This window comes from Palaemon carinicauda, chromosome 21 (assembly GCF_036898095.1).
Source record: "Palaemon carinicauda isolate YSFRI2023 chromosome 21, ASM3689809v2, whole genome shotgun sequence".
NCBI classification, from domain to species: Eukaryota; Metazoa; Arthropoda; class Malacostraca; order Decapoda; family Palaemonidae; genus Palaemon; species Palaemon carinicauda.
The window spans coordinates 55,599,658-55,623,926 of record NC_090745.1 but is presented as its reverse complement, the minus strand read 5'-3'; the positions used below and the strand labels follow the sequence as shown (position 1 = coordinate 55,623,926).

At 40.0% G+C, this 24,269-nt stretch overlaps 1 protein-coding gene across 1 annotated transcript in view; it reads right to left on the bottom strand.

The window, feature by feature from the left end:
• LOC137614911 (diacylglycerol kinase eta-like) overlaps positions 1–24,269 on the bottom strand; it is a 773,025-nt gene that overhangs the window by 422,801 nt on the left and 325,955 nt on the right. Inside the window, exons 11-12 of the mRNA XM_068344565.1 lie at positions 17,111–17,222; positions 11,123–11,291 (exon numbers count right to left, since the gene is read on the bottom strand). Of these exons, the coding sequence (XP_068200666.1) occupies positions 11,123–11,291; positions 17,111–17,222 (281 nt within the window). The remainder of the gene's footprint in view (positions 1–11,122; positions 11,292–17,110; positions 17,223–24,269) is intronic.

Sequence of the window (24,269 nt, the reverse complement as noted above, 5' to 3'; positions counted from 1 at the left end):
AGACTTGCTCAATAAGTCATTTTTTATGCAATTGAAGAAGACACAGACCTAATGTGTTTCTCAAAAGTAAATTTGCTGTCGAGAATCACAACTTAAATTTTAAGAGAGTCATGCAGAGTTAAAGAAATATTATCAATGCTGAGATCTGGATGTTGAGGAGCCACTGTCCTTGACCTACTTACAATCATACTTTGAGGTTTATTAGGATTCAACTTAATGCCCCATAATTTGCACCATGCAATCATTTTTAGCTAGATCTGTATCAAGGAATTCAGCAACCCCAGACCTACATTCAGGAGATGCAATTGATGCAAAGAGTGTAGCGTCATCTGCTTATGCAGCAAGCTTGTTTTCTAGGCAAAATCACATGTCTTGTGAAAAGAAATGGGCCAAGAACACTACCTTGAGGAACACCAGATATCATATTTCTATACTATAGTGCCCAGCGACATTTTATTTTTTTTTATCTATTACTTAAAAATTCTATATTAATGTTAAGAAACGACCCACCAATTCCCAACTGTTTGAGTTTTAAAACAAGGGCCTCATGATTAGTACGGTCAAAAGCAGCACTAAAATCAAGGCCAATCATACAAACTTCCTTACCACAATCGAAGGACTTCTGTACAGCAATGGCAATTGTAACAAGGGCATCACATGGTCCAAGGCCTTTACAAAAACCAAATTGCAAACTAGGGAACAGATGATTACCTTGCAAATGTATTAAGACGTTTTGCTAAAAGACGTTAAAAAAATTCAGATAATATGGGAGTTATGAAAATTGGGCGGTAATTAGTTGGACTTGAGCTACCACAAACAAACACAATTACATAGTGGAGTAACATTACCAATTCTCCAACCACTGCTAAAACCTTCTCTTCTTGCTAACTTGCGCAAAATAACAGATAAATTTGGAGCTAAGAAATCTGCAGTCATTATAAAATAAACAAAGGAAAAATACCATTTGGGTCTACACCACCATAAGAATGAAGGTCCATCAAGAGAGCTTTACTTTCACAAGATCTAAAAGCTAAACTAGTTCATTTAGCCTCAGGATAACATGAATGATGATCAATTTTCTTATTACTCTGATTACTGTCAAGCACATCAGCCAAAAGGGTTGCCTTTTCCTTTGGACAATGAATGACAGAGCCATATGGTTTAAGTACAGGAGGAACTGTTGCATCTACACCAAAAAGTGCAGACATAAGGGTAGTCCACCACCTATATTCCTGGGTTGTACCAGAAAGGGTTTCTTTTATGGTTAAATTTTCTACCTTTTCAGTAGAAGCATAAACTCTCCGAGCAAAATCTCTAAGTTGAGTATAGTTATTCCAAGTCAAATCTGATTTCTTACCTTTCCAATGATGATAGGCCTCCTGTTTCTCCAAATGAGCATGTCTACAAGCATCATTGAACCATGGTTTGTCCTTCACTTAGTACCTAGCTCACGAGAAGGGATACGCCTATCAATTAAGTTGACTATATTCTCATTCAAAGGGAAAACAGTTTCAGCGCTACTATACAATTGTAACCAATTTTGGGCCAAAAGATCACCTAAAATCTGCTCAAGATTTCATATAGATCTTCCATGAGTATGCTACATCAGGGACAGGCTGCTCAGTCTTCACTACTAATGAAATCAAGGCATGATCAGAGGTCCCAACTGAAGAACCAACATTACTTGTTATAACACCAGGGGAGTCGGTGTATACGAGGTCCAAGCAGTTACTAGACCTGTGAGTAACTTCACTTATAATTTGCCCACAGCCTGATTCCGAGGCAAAGTCTAAAGCTCTTAAGCCATGGCGATCGGTAGGAAAAACAGAATTAATCACTCCATATGGTAAGCATTGAAATCACCAATAAAGACAAAAAAGTGCTTTCTATCATCTTGTATCTTATCCATAACGGTAAGATCCCAAACAAAAATAGAATCAACCATGTCTGGTTACGATAGATCAAACACAAACACATACAAAAGTCATGTCTTTCAAATTCTTCAAGAGCTATGATTGGTGATGAACTTTTCAGTATTAAGACTAGTTCCAGAGAAGGTATTAAAGATTTAGGTCTCCACTGAAGATCTAAAAATCTACCCTAGGCCTTCCAAAAGTCTCTCTAAAAAGAATTTTACTCAAGGTAAATATTTCCTTCAGAGTGCTTTTTTCTCCAGTCAGCATTTGATAATACCTTCTTCAGCTTTCTTCAATTATTAACACAGTTCTGAGGACAAAGTTGAAAGACCTAAACTTGGATTTCACGACAGCAGCTCGAAAGGGGCTCTAAAATAGATATTCTCAGTTACTCATTTACTGCCAAACAATTCTAGGACCATGAACCTCACCAAAAGCTCCCTCCATGCCAGTTCCATCTGTCCCTTACCCAATATCCATGATTCTTTACACAAATCCATCAAAGCCGGGTTGGGATGACATAAATGTTTGAGATATGGTTCCATGCATTGAAGCAGCTCAGTGTAAACCGGAAATCACATATCAAATTCTTGTTCGACAACCAGACAGCAGTCTGGTGTCTCCAAAAAGGGATCTCGTTCAAGTACTCTTAATGCAGTATTCCGTCCAACTATAAAGATTATTTGGAGGAGGTATCTGTACCCCATCCAAGTATACCTGTCAGTTTCTCTCAACATGGTACTGGATGCCTTATCCAGGCAGATGGGCCTGGATACAGAGAGACTCTTTGACCAGAGCTCTTTCAACAAGATCCTTAATATTACCTTTTAGCGTGGGTTTAGACTCAAAGTTATTGAGTCAATTGCTTAGCAAAGACTCATGGTCACTAGATATGAGCACTTGAATTTTTGCTCAAATCAAATAAACCACTTATTACTCCAAAAGAGCTCTTCCAAAGGGTGGATTTTTAATATCCTCAGCAAAGGAAGCAAGAGTCAGTGAACTGGCAACAGTCTTTAGAGAACAGGAGTTTCTTGACCCCAGTTTTCTCTTTTTTTGTCAAGAATAACAAACTCCTTGAAAGTTGGGACCCTCTTCTTATTTTGGTTTTCCAGCCTAGCTGTGGTAGCCTCTGTCCCATGTCTACCCTGCAATCAAATTTGGTGATACCGACATCATCAGAAGGTAAGCTGTTTGAAAATACCCACATCAACAAGTCCCTTTCTACAGGTACTATCAGTATTCTTATGACCTCCCTCATCAAAGAAGCCGATTAACTCTTCATCCCCAAAGCCCATAAATTGCTTTGCCATGAACATATTTTGCTAATGTGCAATTCAAGGATATTCAGAACTTTAAGGGCATAGCGTGTTTATGATATACTACCTGAAAAAAAAATCCAAGTGGTTCAATATACGTACACAGTTCTCAACTCGATTGTGGGACCTGTATGAGGAAATCAGGTAGAAAAGAGGGATCCTCAACTGGGTCCCTCAGCAAAGGCACCATGATGGTTATCTAGTTCCTCCTCAGGGTATTTCCTATAATGAGGTGAGTGGTTGTAAGGGCATTTCCTATCATAAGGTGAGTAGTCGGACTTTTTCGTTTATTCCTTTCACATATGTAGACATGATTTGAGAATTCACTTCGTTACAGTTAGCGTGACACCTGTTGCACCCGAGTCCACCCTTTTCATGCTCTGGTAATAGTCCTTGGGACCTCACAGCCTCTAGCCCTAATATAGATGACTTAGATGAAAGAAAAACCTCTTTTTGAGAGGTGGTCTGTTGTTCCAGGACCATTCTTCTTCTGTCGACTTGTGGGATGTAACAGAGATAGTAATGGTTCTGAGTGGGTGACATGTCATCAGTTAGCAAAGAATTTTAAGATTGGAAGTGCTTTGATAAGTTGAATAGAGCCTGATTCCCTGGGGATTTTCTTGAATGCACTGAGTATGTGCACTGCACATTGGCCCTTGGGCTTCAAACACAACATTTATATGATATATCGTATAGTATTGGATTCCCTTTTCTAGCCCTTATAGGAAAGCCCCTGAGAAACAAACCACCCCCACCACACCCCCCCCCCAAAAAAATTTTTATTTTCATTAGTAAAATAAATTTTTGAATATACTTACCCGATGATCATATAGCTGTCAGCTCTGCTGCCCGACAGAAAAACCTACGGGCGGAATACGCCAGCGATCGCTATACAGGTGGGGGTGTACATCAACAGCGCCATCTGTCAAGTAGGTACTCAAGTACTCGATGTCAACACAGAACCAATTTTCTCCTCTGTCCACTGGGTCTCTATTGGGGAGGAAGGGTGGGTCCTTTAATTTATGATCATCGGGTAAGTATATTCAAAAATTTATTTTACTAATGAAAATAACATTTTTCAATATTAAACTTACCCGATGATCATATAGCTGATTTACACCCAGGGGGGTGGGTAGAGACCAGCATTACATGTTGACATTAATATGAGCTAAGTATTCCGTATTTCATTTTAGCAGTTATTCAAAATAACAAGCATAAAATAAATAAGTACCTGGTAAGGAAGTCGACTTGAACAATTACTCTGCCTTTTTAAGTACGTCTTCCTTACTGAGCCTCGCGATCCTCATAGGATGCTGAGCGACTCCTAGGAGCTGAAGTATGAAGGGTTGCAACCCATACTAAAGGTCCTCATCAAAACCTCTAATCTAGGCCCTTCTCAAGAAATGACTTTGACCACCCGCCAAATCAAGTAGGATGCGAAAGGCTTCTTAGCCTTCCGGACAACCCAAAAACAATAATAAAACATTTCAAGAGAAAGATTAAAAAGGTTATGGAATTAGGGAATTGTAGTGGTCGAGCCCTCACCACTACTGCACTCGTAGCTACGAATGGTCCCAGAGTGTAGCAGTTCTCGTAAAGAGACTGGACATTCTTAAGATAAAAGACGCGAACACTGAATTGCTTTTCCAATAGGTTGCGTCGAATATACTTTGCAGAGATCTATTTTGTTTAAAGGCCACGGAAGTTGCGACAGCTCTAACTTCGTGTGTCCTTACCTTCAGCAAAGCTTGGTCTTCCTCATTCAGATGGGAATGAGCTTCTCGTATTAACAGTCTGATAAAATAGGATAAAGCATTCTCTGACATAGGCAAAGATGGATTCTTAACCGAACACCATAAAGCTTCAGACGGGCCTTGTAAAGGTTTTTAAATAGAACTTCAGAGCTCTTACAGGACATAATACTCTTTCTAGTTCATTTCCAACCATACGATAAGTTTGGAATATCGAACGATATTGGTCAAGGCCGAGAAGGCAGCTCGTGTTTGGCTAGAAAACCAAGTTGTAGAACATGTAGCCGTTTCGGATGAGAATCCGATGTTCTTGCTGAAGGCATGAATCTCACTGACTCTTTTAGCTGTGGTTAAGCATATCAGGAAAAGAGTCTTAAAGGTGAGATCTTTCAGGGAGGCTGATTGAAGCGGTTCGAACCTGTCTGACATAAGGAATCTTAGTACCACGTCTAAATTCCAACCAGGTGTAACCAAACGACGCTCCTTCGTGGTCTCAAAAGACTTAAGGAGGTCCTGTAGACCTTTATTGTTGGAAAGATCTAAGCCTTTGTGACGGAAGACTGATGCCAACATGCTTCTGTAACCCTTGATAGTGGGAGCTGAAAGAGATCGTTCTTTCCTCCGATATAAGAGAAAGTCAGCTATTTGAGTTACAGAGGTACTGGTCGAGGATACGGATACTGACTTGCACCAGTTTCGGAAGATTTCCCACTTCGATTGGTAGATTCTAAGGGTGGATGTTCTCCTTGCTCTAGCAAACGCTCTGGTTGCCTCCTTCGAAAAGCCTCTAGCTCTCGAGAGTCTTTCGATAGTCTGAAGGCAGTCAGACGAAGAGCATGGAGGCCTTGGTGTACCTTCTTTACGCGTGGCTGACGTAGAAGGTCCACCCTTAGGGGAAGTGTTCTGGGAACGTCTACTAGCCATCGAAGTACCTCGGTGAGTCATTCTCTCGCGGGCCAGAGGGAAGCAACTAGCGTCAACCTTGTCCCTTCGTGAGAGGCGAACTTCTGCAGTACCTTGTTGACAATCTTGAACGGAGGGAATGCATATAGATCTAGATGTGACCAATCTAGTAGAAAGGCATCTATATGAACTACTGCTGGGTCCGGGATAGGTGAGCAAACTATTGGGAGCCTCTTGGTCATCGAGGTTGCGAAAAGATCTATGGTTGGCTGGCCCCAGGTGGCCCAAAGTCTCTTGCATACATCCTTGTGGAGGGTCCATTCTGTTGGAATTATTTGTCCCTTCCGACTGAGACAATCTGCTATGACATTCAAGTTGCCTTGGATGAACCTCGTTACTAGTGAAAAGTCTAGACCTGTTGACCAGGTGAGGAGGTCCCTTGCGATCTCGTACCATGTCAGAGAGTAGGTCCCTCCTTGCTTGGAGATGTACGTCAAAGCCGTGTGTTGTCCGAGTTCACCTCCACCACTTTGCCTTGAAGGAGAGACCTAAAGCTTTTCCAGGTCAGACGTACTGCCAGTAGCTTCTTGCAGTTGAAATGCATTGTCCTTTGACTCGAGTTCCATAATCCCGAGCATTCCCTACCGTCTAATGTCGCACCCCAGCCTACGTCCGATGCGTCCGAGAAGAGAACGTGGTTGGGAGTCTGAACAGTCAGGGGAAGACCCTTGCTAAGGTTGAAAAAGTCCTTTCACCAAGTCAGACCAGACTTTATCTTTCCGGAAACCGGGATCGAGACCGCTTCTAGCGTCTTGTCCTTTTTCCAGTGAAAAGCTAGATGGTATAGAAGAGGACGGAGGTGTAGTCTTCCTAGTGACACAAATTGAACCACGGATGACAGTGTCCTTACCAGACTCATCCACAGCCTGACAGGGCAGCGTTCCTTCTTCAGCATCTTCTGGATGGATAGCAGGGCTGGGGGTTGATCGTCTTGTTCAGCAACGTCCTCATCAGAGGGTTCCTCATCCGAAACTGATGAGGAAACGGCAACGGAGTGGGCAACGTCTGACTCGCTGAATCCGGTCGCACTGGTGGATGCGTGACGGAGCCGGACGCAATATCATGGTACTGCTGCACAGTCTGTGAACTGTCAACCATGGGGACGCGAGGAAGTACAGCGTCAACCCGAAACTGTCTAGACTGTCTGGGTTGTGCAGTCAACACCCTACCGGGTTGCTGAGGTTGACGCACTGCGTCACAACAAGTCACCTCTGCTGGTTGTTGAATGTCTTCCTAGTGACACACTGAACGTCAACAACCACCTCCGAGCGTCGCTTAACGTCAACGTGCGACTGGCAACCCACACTGGGTCGCATTGGTGGAGGAACCACCTCAACTGGCGGACGCGAGTAAGATACCTCAGCGTCAACCGGGCGCACAACCAACCGGTAGGAAGGTTGTTGGCCAGAAGGTTCTTCTCCGTATTAAGTCCTCTATCAAGGACACAAGCTTGGACTGCATGTCTTGCAGCAAAGCCCATTAGGGTCTACGGGAGCAGGTGTGGCAACAGACGGGGTTAGCGACTGAAGCGGAGCCATTTACCATCCCTGGAAGCCTTGTATGTGTGACATAATAGTACAGCAAAACTTCAAAGTTGAGAAGTTGACCTGTAAACAACTGGAGCGTCTCCTGGCTATGCGCCTGGCCGAGTCTACCAGAATTGAGAAGTCTACCTGGGCAGAGGCATGAACTCCCAAGCTGAGAACTTCTCTCGTGTCCTATCAGACTCTCGCTCTATAAGCCAGATAAAAAGAAGGGAAATCAAAAGGCTGTATCCCTAAAACTCCTCCTGGTGCAAAAACCAGTCGCCTAGCCGACGTAACGCTCTCTAGGAGAGCGAGAGAGCACTAGCTTAACAACAACGGCTTCGAAGTAGCTAGGCCTAGTGTAAGTTCTGACGTGAGGCGAACGAGGAGCAGCAGTTACAAGAGGACATACAGCACTGGTGCATAAGTAGCAGACCAGAAGGCAACGTTATGTAACTGCTTGACAGTCTGTGAGCTGGTAACAACCAAAGCTGTGTGGGGAAGCCTCAACTCCTGACTGACTAGTCTGCTGCGGGCGAGTGGCGGTAACCACAGTGGGTTGCGGAGGCTGACGCACCGTGTCAAAACACGGCAGCTTAACTCCACCCTCCTGTTGTTGTGGTAGCACACGCACGTCAATGGAGTGCTCCGTGCGTCTGTGGGAGTCAGCATGCGTCTGGCAGGGTCGACTGCGCATGGGTGGAGGAGCTCTCACAGCCAGAGTGTGGGAGCAGGCAGCCGCAGCGTCTGCTGGGCGCACAACCGTGGCAGGTTGTAGGCAAACGGGTGCATCGTCAACCTTCCCCGCAGTCGGAGTGTGGGAGCAGGCAGCCTCAGCGTGAGCTGGGCGCACAACCGTGGCAGGTTGTAGGCTAACGGGTGCAGCGTTAACCTTCTCCGCACGAAACTCCTGCATAACCGCAGCTAACTGAGTCTGCATAGACTGCAGTAAAGACCACTTAGGGTCTACAAAAGCGGCAACAGACGGAGCTACTGTCCGTTGTGACTGAGGGTCTAAAACAGCGGGTGCGGCAACAGACGGAGTTACTGCCTGTTGCGGTACCACCTTGCCTCTCTTGGGAGGTGTGCAGTCGTCGGATGACTGCAGCGAGTCCGAACTGACCCAGTGGCTACACCTGGGCCGTTGGACTTGCGCGGAAGGGACCGACTTGCACTTAATAAGCTGCGAGACCTTGGTCCAAGGTTTCTTACGAGAAACCTCTTCCGCAGACTAGAAGTAAATGGGCTCTCTCGTCTTTGTGTGGGTGGGGCGATCTTGGGTAGATACGCCCGAAACCACGGAGGGAAAAAGTCTGTTCGTTGATCAAGGCCTGAGGAACCCATAAGTCGTTCAACATTACTTCTCCCCTGGGCTTGGGAGCTTACAAGAGGTCCCGGACTAGGTGAACGACAGGCACGAACAGACGAACCCTCGGACGCAACACTGTAACACTTTGCGCATATCACTTTATCACTTTGATTTTCTGTTTTGCACTTATTTCACTGAAATCGAAACTTTTACTGATTTCTACCTGAAACACGCAATCCTACCCTTCATTAAAAGGTAGTAATTGCGAAAACAGTCGTATAATGCAACAGAAAACATATATAAAGATAAAGAATTCAGTGGCTGGGAAAGAGACTAAACACTAGATCAAATAAACTACGTTTACAATCTCTCACCGCACATAGCCTGGGAACAAGAATAAAACCCTAGAAACGTTTTACCTTCTTCCCCTACAGCGACTAGGGAGGAGAGTAAAACGAGAACAACGTTACCCGCTTGAACGAAACGTTTTTTTCTCCTCTCTCTCCCTCCGTCTCTATCTCTCTCTTTCTCTCTAGATTTCGCACCTGAGAGAAGAGCCCAATTATATATCGTCAAAACATGATATTTGCTAAAGGAAAAAAAAAAAAAAAAAAAAAAAAAAAAAAACTGAAAGGTTTTCCAAATAAAAAGTTCCTTTAATTTAGAATTTAAACCATTTAAGCTAAGAAAGAATGAACGAAACGCTAGAATCGGTTTACTCTTACTGCAAAGTGAAACCGTGATACTCTCTCTCTCTATCGTAACGATAGAGCGCATGTTGAACGTCCTGAACGCCAACAACTGCGTAGACTAAAAACTAAACGTTAGTTCATCTTTGAAAACAGTACGGGACTATCAAAGAAATTCTTTCATAAAACATTAAATTAAATTCTTTAAAGGTTAAATACGATATAACGGGCTCAACGTTGATTAACTTCGGTTCCAAGTCAGGACCGCCTACTATCAGGAAAGGTCGCATATAAACAAAACATAAAAATTTATTTTTATATGTTTATAATAAAAGGAAAGTTAATCAAAGAGGCCTAATAAAGGCGGAGAGATATAAAATATAGATCTATAACGTGTTAAGCAAAATTACTAAAAACCTAAACACACTTCCGTCTAAGGGAAGGGTCAGCCATTTAAAAGTGAAAGAGAGTCCATACTCTCTTTGTCACCATAATTAAAACTATCCAAAACGAGTTCAAGTTTTGAAATGAAGATAAAACCCCTGCACAGCGAAAGCTCAAAACTGGAATAGTGTACTTCACCAAATAGTTGTGAAAACAAATCCAGTTAGTAACAGCGTATTTAGTAGGTCTTGCCAGTGGCACGACAGAGAGAAAATTGATTCTGTGTTGACATCGAGTACTTGAGTACCTACTTGACAGATGGCGCTGTTGATGTACACCCCCACCTGTATAGCGATCGCTGGCGTATTCCGCCCGTAGGTTTTTCTGTCGGGCAGCAGAGCTGACAGCTATATGATCATCGGGTAAGTTTAATATTGAAAAATAGGTTTTCCTTTCATTAAAACTAATTTCTTGGAAATACGAAACTACCCATACTTTCTAGTTCTTTTTTTTCCAGAGATCGAACAAATTCTTAGCTGCAAGCTACAAAAATGATCTGGTGAGATTATGAAAGTGAAAATAGAAAGTGCATATCAATCTCTCAAGACTTACAGGAATACCCTAATTATGAGAAAATATGAGGTAATCTCTTGTCACCATATACCTAATAATGAAAATAATGACTTTGCATTGCCAAATGTTACCAAGCTATCACTATTTCCAACAAAGTATCCCAGAATCTGAAATAGTTTAAAATAACTGAATCTACTTATTACACATAGCCCAGAGTCTGACTGAGTGTCAAACAATGATTGAACCTGCTAAATGAAATATATAATAATCATAAATAACTGAACATGCAAGGCTAGTCAAGAGTACCTTTTATATGATAAGATTTGTTCTAGATTAATTAGTGTTTGGCAGCTTTTTATTATAAGAGTAACTTAACAAGACTAGTAAGTTGAACTATTAGACCTATAGGGATTTTTTTTTTTGAAAAGAGACCAAGAACGTTAGACACAAAAGAGACCATATAGAACAGATGAAAGTAAAATGCATAAAGCAATGCAGCTGAGCCAAACACACAATACAAGACACACTGTAAGCGGTAATCCCCAACTAGGGATGCTGCAAAATATCAAAAGCCATATCAAAAGCATCATATTGCATTATGAAGACCTATTTAGTGTGGAAATCATTTTACTGCAAAGAAAACAAAAGGAAAAATATTTAAATTCTGCTAAGTTAAAACTTGTTGAACTCACACATAGCCATTCCTTGGAAGCCAGGACACCATACCACATGAAGTTTTTTGTTCTGGAACGACATTTCTCTGGATGTTCTTCTCTTTTGTTGTGGAAATCTAAAGTAATCTTGGCATCAATTCCAATCCCAAAGTAGTTGTTCATAGTACATCTTTCTTCGTATCCATCTCTAAAAAAAGAAAAAAAAAGCAATTGTGTGACTGAAAGTAACTTGAAACTCCCAACTAAAGTTAAGTTAGTAAACACGTATCTTGTACTGTAACTAATTTTCCAGGGAAACTAGTGTATAATATAGAATGAATTCTAGATGTTCATCCCAAGAGCATTAATATTCTTAGAAAATCTGCAAGATATATTGATAACAATTATGATATCACAACCTAAAATTATAGCTAAAGCTTACAGAACACTGTATACTATTACTAATAATATATGTATTACAGTTCTAATGAAAAGTAAGTTACACTCCTATCATTATAGTATTATAAGAAAGAAAACTTGGGTAAGCTGCCAATGTGGCACAGAACAGTTTAACTCCCTCAGTAGTTTCACCATGTAAGGATTTGAATGTTGCATGATGATTGACATCATGCAACAAATGAGTATGGTGCAAACATCTTTAACTCAGACTTAGTCTACTTACTCATTCGAGTGTCTCCTTGAGATTTTGACCAACCTAAAAGTAAGTCTGAGTGACATTGGGCCCTTTTTCTTGTTTTGCATTATTCTGATAGGGTATAAAGAGTTTGAGAAAGGTGTTGTCTCCAGAAGAAGCTTTACAAAGTTGTTTTGTGCATTTCCAAGCCGAGTACCTCCTCTGATAGTCAATACTCTAAGACTTGTCAGCTTCATGGTTGAACACTTTTATTTCGTATCCACAATAGCATTTATTTGATATGATATCTCTTCACATCATACTGCAGATAGCTACAAAGAGGCTTGTGTGTTGCAAAAATTGTGGTTTCAAGGCATTTTAAGGCTGAGCCTCCAAGCCCGAACTCCATGATTCTCTTACGAGGTATTACATTCATGGCAAAGTACTTAGATTTGATGGACAAACATACCTTTACTTATAAATATGTACAAAATTACTATAATATAGTCGGTTGTACTACCCTATATATAATAACACCGGTTGATGAGTGTCTACATTGAGATGAGAAAACTCGACTGGATGGAGTAGCTAAAACCTGTGGTGGTTAGACATGTTAAGTAGCTATAATATCCCAACTGAAATGATGGATAAGTTCCATGATATCTCCTTCTCATCTTTTAATGTTAAGTTCCCAGTCAAAATAATTCAAAACTAATTTCACAACTATTTCTATACTGAAGACATACTTAATAAATAAGGGAAATTTGGAAGTGGTTGAAAGCAGCCGTTCCTTATAATCAACAATATCCTTACAAATTCTGACGTAGGAAACACGGTCTGGCTCTTAAGAAGCTGCTCTCCCTTTTCCGTAGTAATTTTTAGTTTGTATCCTTCAACCAGTACCTCCAGAGTTGGTTGAACGATTGTAAGCGTCATACGACAGCTTTCTCCTTGAATGTAAGTGAAAGGGGGGACCGGAATCCGTCACTGGCCTATAGGCCAAGTGAAGGAGAGACTTTTTTTTCAAACTTCTCGTTCCTGCTGGGAATAGGAAGAGCATCCTTGGCCTTCAACTCTCTCCTCCTTCAGGAGAAAGTAACGAAGCTCATCTGCAGAGCAGTTCCTTTGGGGTTTCCCAAGCAGTGTGAGCCTTTGAAGGCTACTGCTGAGGCGCCAGTTCCTGTGAATGTTACTTCAAACACTATTTAGGACAGGAAAGAACAGTCTGTGAGGCTGGTATGGCAGATTTTTCAACAAATCGGGAGCTGGTAACACTCCATCGAAGGATTAAGAACCTACATTGTCCAGGGAGAGTGAAAACCTTTCGTTCCCCTCCATAGGCCACTCTAGGGGGCCTCAAGTAACATGATGTCATATTCTGCTAGCTCGCAGGTAGGTACTGAGAGAAACATTCTACTTTGGTGGTCATAGAGAATGTTTCCCTAGCCAGAGCTATTTTGGGAAGATTACAATCTTCCTCTTTTGCTGAAGAAGCTCCTTAATAGTTTCGACCCAGTCTCCTCAGGAGAACAGTCCGTGCTTGAAGGAAGCTTAAAGCCCTTTTACTTAACCAGGAATTTGGTCCTGTGGTTGGTAGGCCTTGTTTCTCAGGCCTTGCATGCATGCTCCTTCATTTATCTAAGGAGGGCATCATATGGTCTATCCCTCAAGACTATTTCTCTTTTCTTCTTCACCATGAGGGAGGAGCTATGCAGGGTCTCTCACCATATCAATTACGGGTGGATGGATCTCTGCTCCTTCCTATTAAGAAGATATTCTTGCTTGAGCTTATCCCTCTCAAACACATTCTACTCGGAGATACCAGAGATCCTGAAAGGCTTGGCTGTGCTAGGTTGCAGGATTCGACATCCCTTATGTAAGTGTCTAACTTACATTACCTGATATGGGAAAGGGCCCATTCAGTATTCATTCTAACTCTCTGAGCCTTCTGACGTCTGAGGAATCTGATGTCAGCACAGGGCTCTGCCATCTCTAAAAACATGAGTATAGCCCTGCCAGTACCCGCCCAGATCACCTGTCTGTACTTTGAACCGAATAAGGTCTCTGAGAGTTTCTGATCATTCTAGCCTCTTTACCTTTAAGACATTGCCCACAGATCCCTGGATCTCCTTCCATGGGTGGCTGCTCAAATTCATTATTATTACTATTGGCCGAGCTTCAACCCTAGTTAGAAAACCAGGATGCTACAAGACCAAGGGCTCCAACAGGAAAAGCAGCCCAGTGAGGAAAGGACATAACGAATAAACTTTATATGGAAAGTAATGAATAAATATGAAATATTGCAAGGTCAGTAACAAAATTAAAATAGATGTCATATATAAGGTATGCAACGACTTATTTCAACCTGTTCAGCAGGAAATCATTTGCAACCGTTTTGAACTTCTGAAGTTCCCATGATTGAACCGACTGATTACGAAAAACTTTCCACAATTTGGTCACAGGTGGAATAAAACTTCTAGAATACTGTGTAGCATTGAGCCTCATGGTGGAGAAGGCATACCTAGTCCTATTTACAACAGAAGGCATACCTAGTTCTATGTACAAGATGGCAGGTGGGAAAATATGAATACAATATATCATAATTATGAAAAATCTTATGCAATATAGACAAGGACCTAAATGACCGAATGTTTTAGAGATCAATACTCAAATAAGGAATAAGAAATTTAATATATCAGAAGTTTTCGTTAAACAAATTAAGTCAGCAGCTGAAGAACAGGAAGGAGAACAATACTCAAATCATGGAGGATTGAAACATTTTCTTAGGATAGATTGATCACTGAAAATCTTTAAAATCTCTATCAATAAGTTAATGTTTTTGTCAAACTAAAGAAGAAACATACCAAATATGTTCTCAAAAGTAAATTTGCAATCAAGAATCACACCTAAAATTTTAAAGTTGTATGAAATCATAGAGACATTTTCAATGTAGTCTAAATATCTGGATGTTGAGTAGTCACTGTCCTAGATCTACTTATAAGCATACTTTCAGTTTTGTTTGGGATCAACTTCAGCCCCCATAATTTGCACCATAAACTAATTTTAGCTAGATCTCGTTTATGGGATTCAACAACCACAGGTCTTCATTTGGGAGATGGGATTGTTGCAGAGAAGCATCATCTACTTATGCAACAAACTTGATTTCCAAGCCAAACCACATGTCATGAGTATGTAGTATGAAAAGTAATGGACCTTCAGAAGTACAAGATATTACATTCTTAGTAACCATGGAGCCCATTAACAAGTACTCTTTGTAATCTATTACCTAAAAAAAAAAACAATAATAATGCTAATAAAAGACCAACCTACTCCCATCTGCTTTAGTTTGAAAACAAGGGACTCTGATTAACATGGTCAAAAGAAGCACTATAAAAAGGGCCAATCATACAAACCTCCTAACCACAATCAAGAGATTTCTGTATAGTATTGGAAATTTAACTCTCCCAGGCCCTGCACAGAACAATTATTCATTTTGGCTAAAGTAACACGTTCAGCATAAGTCTCACAGAAAGTTTAAATGGCAGGACCTTTAACCTTGTCTTGTTCCCCTCTTGAGGAATGACACAGACACAACTGTTATGTACTGGTGGGACGACTAATGCTAGTCAGTTATCCGATAGAGTAACTTTTTAGTAGTCTACACCACTTGAAAGCAACTCTTTCATCCCTTTTAAAAGGGGACAGTGTGGGTCAGTCTCTTCCAATCACATTAGTCTTGATGTATGGTTCAACACTGCTGATATTATCCCCCTTAAAGATAGATAAGTGTTTAGTAACCTAATACTGACATTCCCTTAAGTCAATACTGTCCAAGGCCCTAACAGCTCCTAAACACCTATATGTGATTGTTGTGGAGGTTTCTAGTAACTGTTCTTGCTTCCGTACAGGACAATGAAGGATGAAATGTGTGGGGAAGAAAAGAACATTCCATTCTGGTTCCAGGGGGACTGCCTCCCATCTGAGTATGGTTTGCATACTGCATGAACAAATCCCAAATTCTTAAATTTGTATTTTTCTTAACAAAAAACAGAGCCCTTTAAATACACATGCTGCCTCGGCCTTCAACCATCTCACTCAGTCCTTGAACCAAAGTGACGTGATGCAATCGGGCAGGCGGATGTCTCCACCCCACCTGCCTTGTTAAAGATTCAATGGGCGAGTCAGCATGTGTTTAAGACATACTCCTATTCAAAGGATCCAGGTTTGTAGTTCAGAAAAATACAAATATCTTTAAATAAAATGATTTTAAAACATTTCTTGAATTAAATACAAAACTACTGAAGCATGTGAAAAACATTGTTCTAGCTGAAAAATTACCTAGCAAAAACCATTTAGTAATCAATAAGTCTGCAAGACCGAGCCCAAATCTAGGCTAAAAGATGTTAAAATAGTCAAGTATTGGGAGTGGAAATTAACTTGGCTCGAGTAATGTTGTTCAACGAAAAGTACAGACTTATGAGAGAATAACTGCAGATGATTCTTAGTCTAGACAAGCACTAGTAGTATCATTTTGAAGGCGAGTTTAGGTGAACTTAATAACTGTAAGGAAAAATATATTTGTCGATGACATAGACTTTATTACCCCTTCTATATGAGGTGGCATGTATGCCAGTTAGGACTAAAAGTTGGTCAAAGAGTTACGTACCAGCTGATCAAATAGGTTGTATCTCTATATACTGAAAGCCTATCTTATATAATACTTTCTAACTAGTAAAATAAATAAATTCATACTTCATTAGAATTTATAGCATACTGATGTGTGGTTGTTTGATCCAAGTCTATTTTCTGTATGGATCTGGTATTCAATATTTTATCTTTTGGCATACACTTAGGTAATGCTATATTAGTAGAGTAATTGATTAATTTGCATTTACTGCAACACTGAACAGCATGAAATTATTCTCATATAAAATCAAATGTCCTCTTACAACTTCTTCTAAATGCATCATTCAGTTAAAATTTCTACTAACATTTACCAATACACAGAGAAGTTTTTATAAATCTGATTTCCTGCTTCGTATTCAACTTTCTATATATTTATTCAATTGACAAAAATTACATACTTGTAGATGGTAATCAAGATATGATGATAAGCAGGTCAACAACCATTAACAGTAAAATAGATAACGCTTAAAATTCTTAAAGACCGCCAATATATAAAATTACACTAATAATTATTGAAATTCTTATACACCTCAAATGCACAAAATTATCTCATTTATGGTTATTAGAAGTTATTTCCAACTATATATTAGAAAATTACCTAAAATCCCATTCCATTTCATCACACATTAAATAATTCACAACAAAAATAGAATTAAAACATTACAAACACAAAAATACCACTTCAAGAAATAATTTGGTATACATACAAACAAGAATCATCCAGGTCCATTAATGGGGATGCAGCAGCACATAAAGCATCTGCATTTGCCAAAAGAACTTTGCTGATTAGTCCGCCTGCACCTACACCTGCAGCAATGTCTGCAAATTAGAAAAAATTTACACATTATAAATTATCTTCTTTATGTATATAGGATGTAGAGCCATAGAATATGGGCACTATGTAATGAAAAAAAAAAATGAGAAACAATATCTAAGGTGAAAAGTGTATAGATTGTAAAGGTATTTTCAGAAGAGAAATTTACAAAAAGAGAAAAAATCATGCATTAACCAGAAATAAAAAAAAAACACTCAGAATTACCTCTGACATTTTGACAACAACTTAATCAAATTAATAACTCTCTGGCGATCCCACCCGTGACACGGTGATCCCACCCGTAACACGGGTGCTACCAGGCTCATCTATTTTGGCCATGGGAAAAAGTGGTGCTCCCAAAAAGAAAATTCTTTTTTTTTTGTACCTCGGTATGGCCAAATTATGATTCTGTAGCGAGGATATTCCGGTTTGCTGCATTTTTATGTCGGAGAAAGATTGAAATTTTGAATGATGTAAGCAGAATACCTTTTCAATAGTTAGAATTATCTTAAATAGCAAAGATATCGTGAAAATTATGGGAGAATGTATAGATAGATTTAAAAAATATTCATAAAAATATAAGAATCATCTAAAAGGACTTTATTCTATATGAAAATTTTTGTAGAATGGCCAATCTGTCACACCATAGTAATGACTGCGATACAAATTTGATTGACTGTATGAGTGACAAATACATTTCAAAGTACATACATTATATGCAGCTCACATACAATTATGTTATTAATTTGCAGAATTATGTTTATGTTACCATTTATACTTTATTAATGGGTAAACTATTATACCTATTGTAAGACCACTATTTAGATTACACATCGTGGCAACGGTGTGATAACATGTGAAAACACTGTTATTAGTTTCTGTAATGTGCTAAGCATAAGCCTGTAGCTGTTGTGGTTACTGAAGTGTGACAAGCATGGGACTTCCTCCTGCTTTCATGGTTTGTCTGTCTGTCTTTAATATAAGGGAATATTTCAATTTATCATCCACAGCCCCTTTACCTACACAGCAATACTTGTCAGGGTTATATACCTTAGATACATGGTGCAGTGAGTTATCCCTCGACAAAGGCTTCATTTGATACCCATGCTCTGATATTGAAGAAGGCGTCCGCCTTAACCATTGTTTACTTCTCACCCAGCATATTTGATCCCATACAGTGACTCAATATTTCATTGACTGCATCTCCAGGAATGTTCATGCAGCGCAGGGTTAGTGTGTCAGTGTATTATAGAGCAAGTGCGGTATTTTGGAATCATGACCTTGCCAGTTTCTTTGCAGGATATTTGAATATTAGCATGAATATTATGGCTTTATTACCCACCCTTCTCCTATTCCTCTAATGCCTGTGGCTCTCTCTGGTCAGAGTCTTCTCTCAAATCCCCAAGCCAGGCCAGCTGCCCAGCCCGCCGTTTCTCCGACCAATGCCACACACCTACACACACACCCCATACACTCGCTCATCTCGCCCATTGTGCCTACTTCTTTTCACAAGCTCACTGTAAATAATTTCTTTATTTTACCGCTAGATAGTTATTGGGTCCTTTAACTGTCCAGATAGCATTATATTGGATGCCTTTCTCTGGTTTTGGCTCATTTAATTTTTGCCGACACATACACTGAATAGTAGGTACTATTCCTTACACATTCTCCTCTGTCTCATACGCTTGGCAACACTGAAATTACTGAACAATTCTTCTCTCAAGAGTTTAACTGCTGCACTGTAATTGTTCACTGGCTACTTTCTTCCTGGTAAGGGTAGAAGAGACTCTTTAGCTATGGTAAGCAGCTCTTCTGAGTGAAGGACACCATGGTCTTCCAATGTCTTGGGTTAGAGATCTCTTGGTTGAGGGTATACTTGGGCACACTTTTTTATCTTGTTTTTCCTCTTGTGATTTTGAAGTTTTTATCCTCTTATTATTTTCAAGTTTTTATGGTTTATAGATGAAAGATCCATTTTAATCTTATTATTGTTCTTAAATTTCTCTTGTAGTTTTTCCTTATTTCCTTTCCTAACTGGAGTATTTTCCCTGTTGGAGCCCTTGGGCTTATGGCATCCTGGTTTTCCAACTAGGGTTGTAGCTTAGCACGTAATAATAATAATAATAATAATAATAATAATAATAAAAATAATTACTTCTAGTGAAAATCTTCATTTACACATCAGAGAATTTGACATTTGCCTGGGATTCTACAGATCTTGGCTCTCCTACGATTCCTAACTTAACATGACTCAGAATGAAGAGGAGCTAATTGAGTTGATAAATCAGACACAGTGGACCAAACAGAGTGGCCGATGGGATACAACAAACTACTGCATCTCCCCCCAGCTGACGATGATACCAACCCCACCCTTCCTCCTGCTCTGATTCCCAAGATAATGGCCTACTGCAAGTGCACGACTGACAGAGACAAGAATAGACCTTCAGACTACAAATGGCTAAATTATGACAAGAAGACAACCAACGTTTCATGTGTCATTTCACATTGTTATCAAGACAAATTGTGGCATGAAAACCCCTGCAACTTAGACACTACATCCGTCTCTCCTGTCACACCCATTTCCCCAATGCCTGGTTTTGCCGTGAATACATCCACGGTTTATAGCAAACCTACGGTCCAATCCCAACCTCTCCTGCAACAAGATGCAACGTATCAAGCATTTTGCCAATGGAGGTAGACTCAGTTTAGAGGACTATGCACTCTTAGGTGGATTTGATAGAATACATCAACCCTCCCAGCCGATCCACCTGAGGGTTTGCATCTCCCTGGATGTCCAGTGTCTGCTTACACATACACCGGGCATTCCTTCAAACATAGGTCTCTCTTACAGAGATGATGAATACACTATAACAGCATTTCAACATCCTCAAAAATGAAACTCTGCAATGCAAGGATTTGTTGTTTTACAAAGACGGTAGGCAATCATTTGTAGACTGCTATGCTTGCTGATGAAGCTTCCTGCACTGAACAGCAACTGCAGATGATAATTTTGATGGGTGTTAAGGAAAAAGTGTTAATACGCCTCATACCTCTGCAACCCCTATCCACTCTTACAGAATTCGTGACATGCTGCTGCTCCTATAAATCCACAAGTGCAACTGCAACAGCCACTGCATCTTCCCTTAGCAATATTTTCATGACAACTGATATAAGCTCGATTCCTTTGTAATTATTGCAATCAGCCATATCTCTTTTTCTTGCCATGGATTGATGTAACTGAGATGAGGATGTTAAGGTGGCAAGGTGGACTTACAAGAAAGGATAAAGTTAAAAAGTAGCTTCTTAGTCATTCTCAAAATAGCATGAAGTAGTAAGTATCTTCATACAAGAAGAACCATTACTTACAGAAGAGAACTACTCATTGATGTCCTTACCAGTGTTCTCACCAGTCTCCTAACAGTGACCCTTGTCAATATTGCTCTGGCAAGCACAACTTTAGACAATGCTCAGGCATGAGTGCCACCTGCAATGACTGTGGATGCACAGATCATTGGTCCAGCTTTCAAAAATACCCTGCTTAGGAAGCTCTGTACAATGCGTGTCAGAAATAGGAAAATTGTGAGGTGTGTAGATCTATCAAAAAGAATTGGACCGGGTATACAGCCTTACCTTGAAACCCGAGGGAAAATCATACCTCTCCAAAGTTAGTAAAATGTCAGTTGATACCTCATGGATATTAACTCAGATGACGTGTACCCTACGCCAGTCACTGTCTCCCTGGCGATGTCATCACATCTACTGCTAATCCTTAATACAGGAGCAGATATCACAGTGGTTGGCACCAAAGACTTGGATGAAATCCACTTAACGTGAACAAGCCTTTCACTACCACTCATAACAAACGTCTTGACAGCTGATGGATCTCCCATGACACCAGGTTTGGAATGTTTTCAGGTGATATTTTGCCTCGGCAATAAGTCATGTATCTAGACTGACCTCCTCTCCCGTGGAGGTTGTCATGACCTTGGCAGTGTCAGAAGACTTCTTAAAGCACATTCTCAAGGTTACATATGTCAACAGGTGTGCCAGGTTTCCTGCTTCCTCCATGACGTCACCCACTGCTGCTAAGGACTATTTCAGCAACGTCTTCATATCCGAGTTGGATCTTCACATTCAGCAACTAAAGAAGGTGGCAAGTTCCTTAAAGCGGATACACCTGAAACCCAGCACTGTACCATTTGCTATTTATATATATATATATATATATATATATATATATATATATATATATATATATATATATATATATATATATATATATATATATATATATATATATATATATATATATATATATATATATATATATATATATATATATATATATATATATATATATATATATATATATATATATATATATATATATATATATATATATATATATATATATATATATATATATATATATAGAGAGAGAGAGAGAGAGAGAGAGAGAGAGAGAGAGAGAGAGAGAGAGAGAGAGTAGGTCGGCCATGGCACCAGACACCTGTCGAGATACTACTGCTAGAGATTTATTGGGTCTTTGACTGGCCAAACAGTAATACATTGGATTCTTCTCTCTGGTTACGGCTTATTTTCCTTTTGCCTACACATACACAGAATAGTCTGGCCTATTTTTTTTACATATTCTCTTCTGTCCTTATACATCAGACAACACTGAGATTACCAAACAATTGTTCATCGCTCAAGGGGTTAACAACGGCAATATAATTATTCAGTGGCTACTTTCCTCTTGGTAAGGGTAGAATATACTCTTTAGCTATGGTAAACATATCTTCTAGTAGAAGGACACTCCATAATCAAACTATTGTTCGCTGGTCTTGAATAGTGCCATATCTTCTGTACCACGGACTTTCACAGTCTTGGGATAGAGTTCTCTTGCTTGAGGGTACACTATGGCACACTATTCTATCTTATTTCTCTTCCTCTCGTTTCTTTTATGTTTTTATAGTTTATACATGGAAGATTTATTTCAATGCTCTTACTATTCTTAAGATGTTATATTTCAATTGTTAATTGTTTCTCTTATAGTTTCCTCACCTCCTTTCCTCACTGGGCTATTTGCTCGAGCTTATAGCATCCTGCTTTTCAAACTATGGTTGTGGCTTAGCAAATAATAATAGTAATAATAATATTAAATGCTGGTGTATATATGTATATATACATCTATATATATGCATATATATATATATATATATATATATATATATATATATATATATATATATATATATATATATATATATATATATATATATATATATATATATATATATATATACAAAAAGGGTCATCAGAGATCAAATGAGAGAAGAACTTGAATCCTTAGTATAACAGGGAATATCACATCGGTAGGCTATAAACCTTCTGAATGGTGTCACATCAGTAGGCTATGAAACCTCCGAATAGTGCCATTCAATGGTCCTAGTACCCAAGGATAAAGGTGTCCAAATTACTGTGGATCACACCAGCCTACATTTTCAGGTCACCCAATCTACACAAACGTCATACACCCCACATGATGCTGTCCACAATCTTTCATACTGTGAAGAACTTCACAACAGTGAATGGTCTGCATGGGTATTGGCATATGGAGTTAGCAGGAGAGGACCACCACCTGATCATGTTCATAACTCTGTACGAAATATTCAACCACTGACATGGAGCCATGGGATTTTCAGCAACAGGCAATGCATACTACCTCCGAGGGGATATGGCTATACAAGGTATCCTCAACTTTGTAAATGTTGTAGATGGCATCCTCCTGTCTGACGACGATCTCCCTACCACCTGCAACACATACATGAAATGCTGACAAAGTGCCATCAATATGGCATCACCCTCAAGAAAGAGAAATTTACAGTAGTTACCCCTAAAGTTAAATTCTGTGGTTATGTCCTATCTTCTGACATCACTGAAGCAGACGCCAACAAGGTATCCACTATACATGACTTCCCTAAACCATACAAAATCATAGACATTGGGTCCTTTATGGGTCTCATCAATCAACTCGCCAACTTCACCCCAGACACTGCAGCAGCACCACAGCTCCTACGTTCACTTACGAAGCACAAATGCTCATTTATTTGGAAACCTGACAATGAGTAAGCATTTAAGGAAGTTAAGACAGTTCTGATTTCACCACCTGTCCTGGCACGCTTCAAACAAGCCTCGCTCGAGGTCCTGCAAATGGTCTTCGACTATGCTCTACTTAAGACAATGGCCGCAGTCAAATGCGTCTCGTCCAGTGTGGCTCTTGTTTTCTAACAGATACAGAAACTTGCTACACAACCATAGAGCTGGAGCTTCTCTCCATTACTTGCGCTACACCTATATTTATATCTGGACTTCAGCATTCTATCTTGATCATTGACCATCACTCCCTGATTCTGATTCCCAATCAATATACTCTGGATGGAACTGAGAATCCATGCTTACAAAGCTTCAAGATGAAAGTGGCTTCTTACATCTTCACTGCAGTCTGGTGTATGGAGAAAGAGCTCTGCATACCAGATGCCCTGTCTCACTCCACAACCACCAGCCTCACAGCTGAAGATGAGGAAGACTGCCACACATGAAATTCTCATGTCTGGAGCATCATTGCCAACACCACCCCTTAAATTGACGACCAGGTAACAGGACCCATCAATGAAGAAGATAGGACTGTGCATGAAATCTTCACCTCTTCATTTCAGAATCAAGACTATAACTGCCACGTCCAGTACATCTCTAATGGCTTTCCCATAACTGCTACAACCTCCCTGCCTCAACCCTCCCGTATTGAAAGCTGTGGGACAGCATTTACACAGATGGAGAGCCAGTGATATATGAGGCCCAGATTTTAATCCCTTCAGTCATCCAATGAGGCATCATGGCTCACCTCCAAGGCAAGAAACTGAGAGATCAAAGTTACTTGATACTGTGCAAGACAGACAGTATTTTGGCCAGAAATGGACACCGATATAAAGAGTACAGTAGAAAACTGTGACGCCTGCCAACAGCTCATTCCCAATCATTAACAAGCAGAT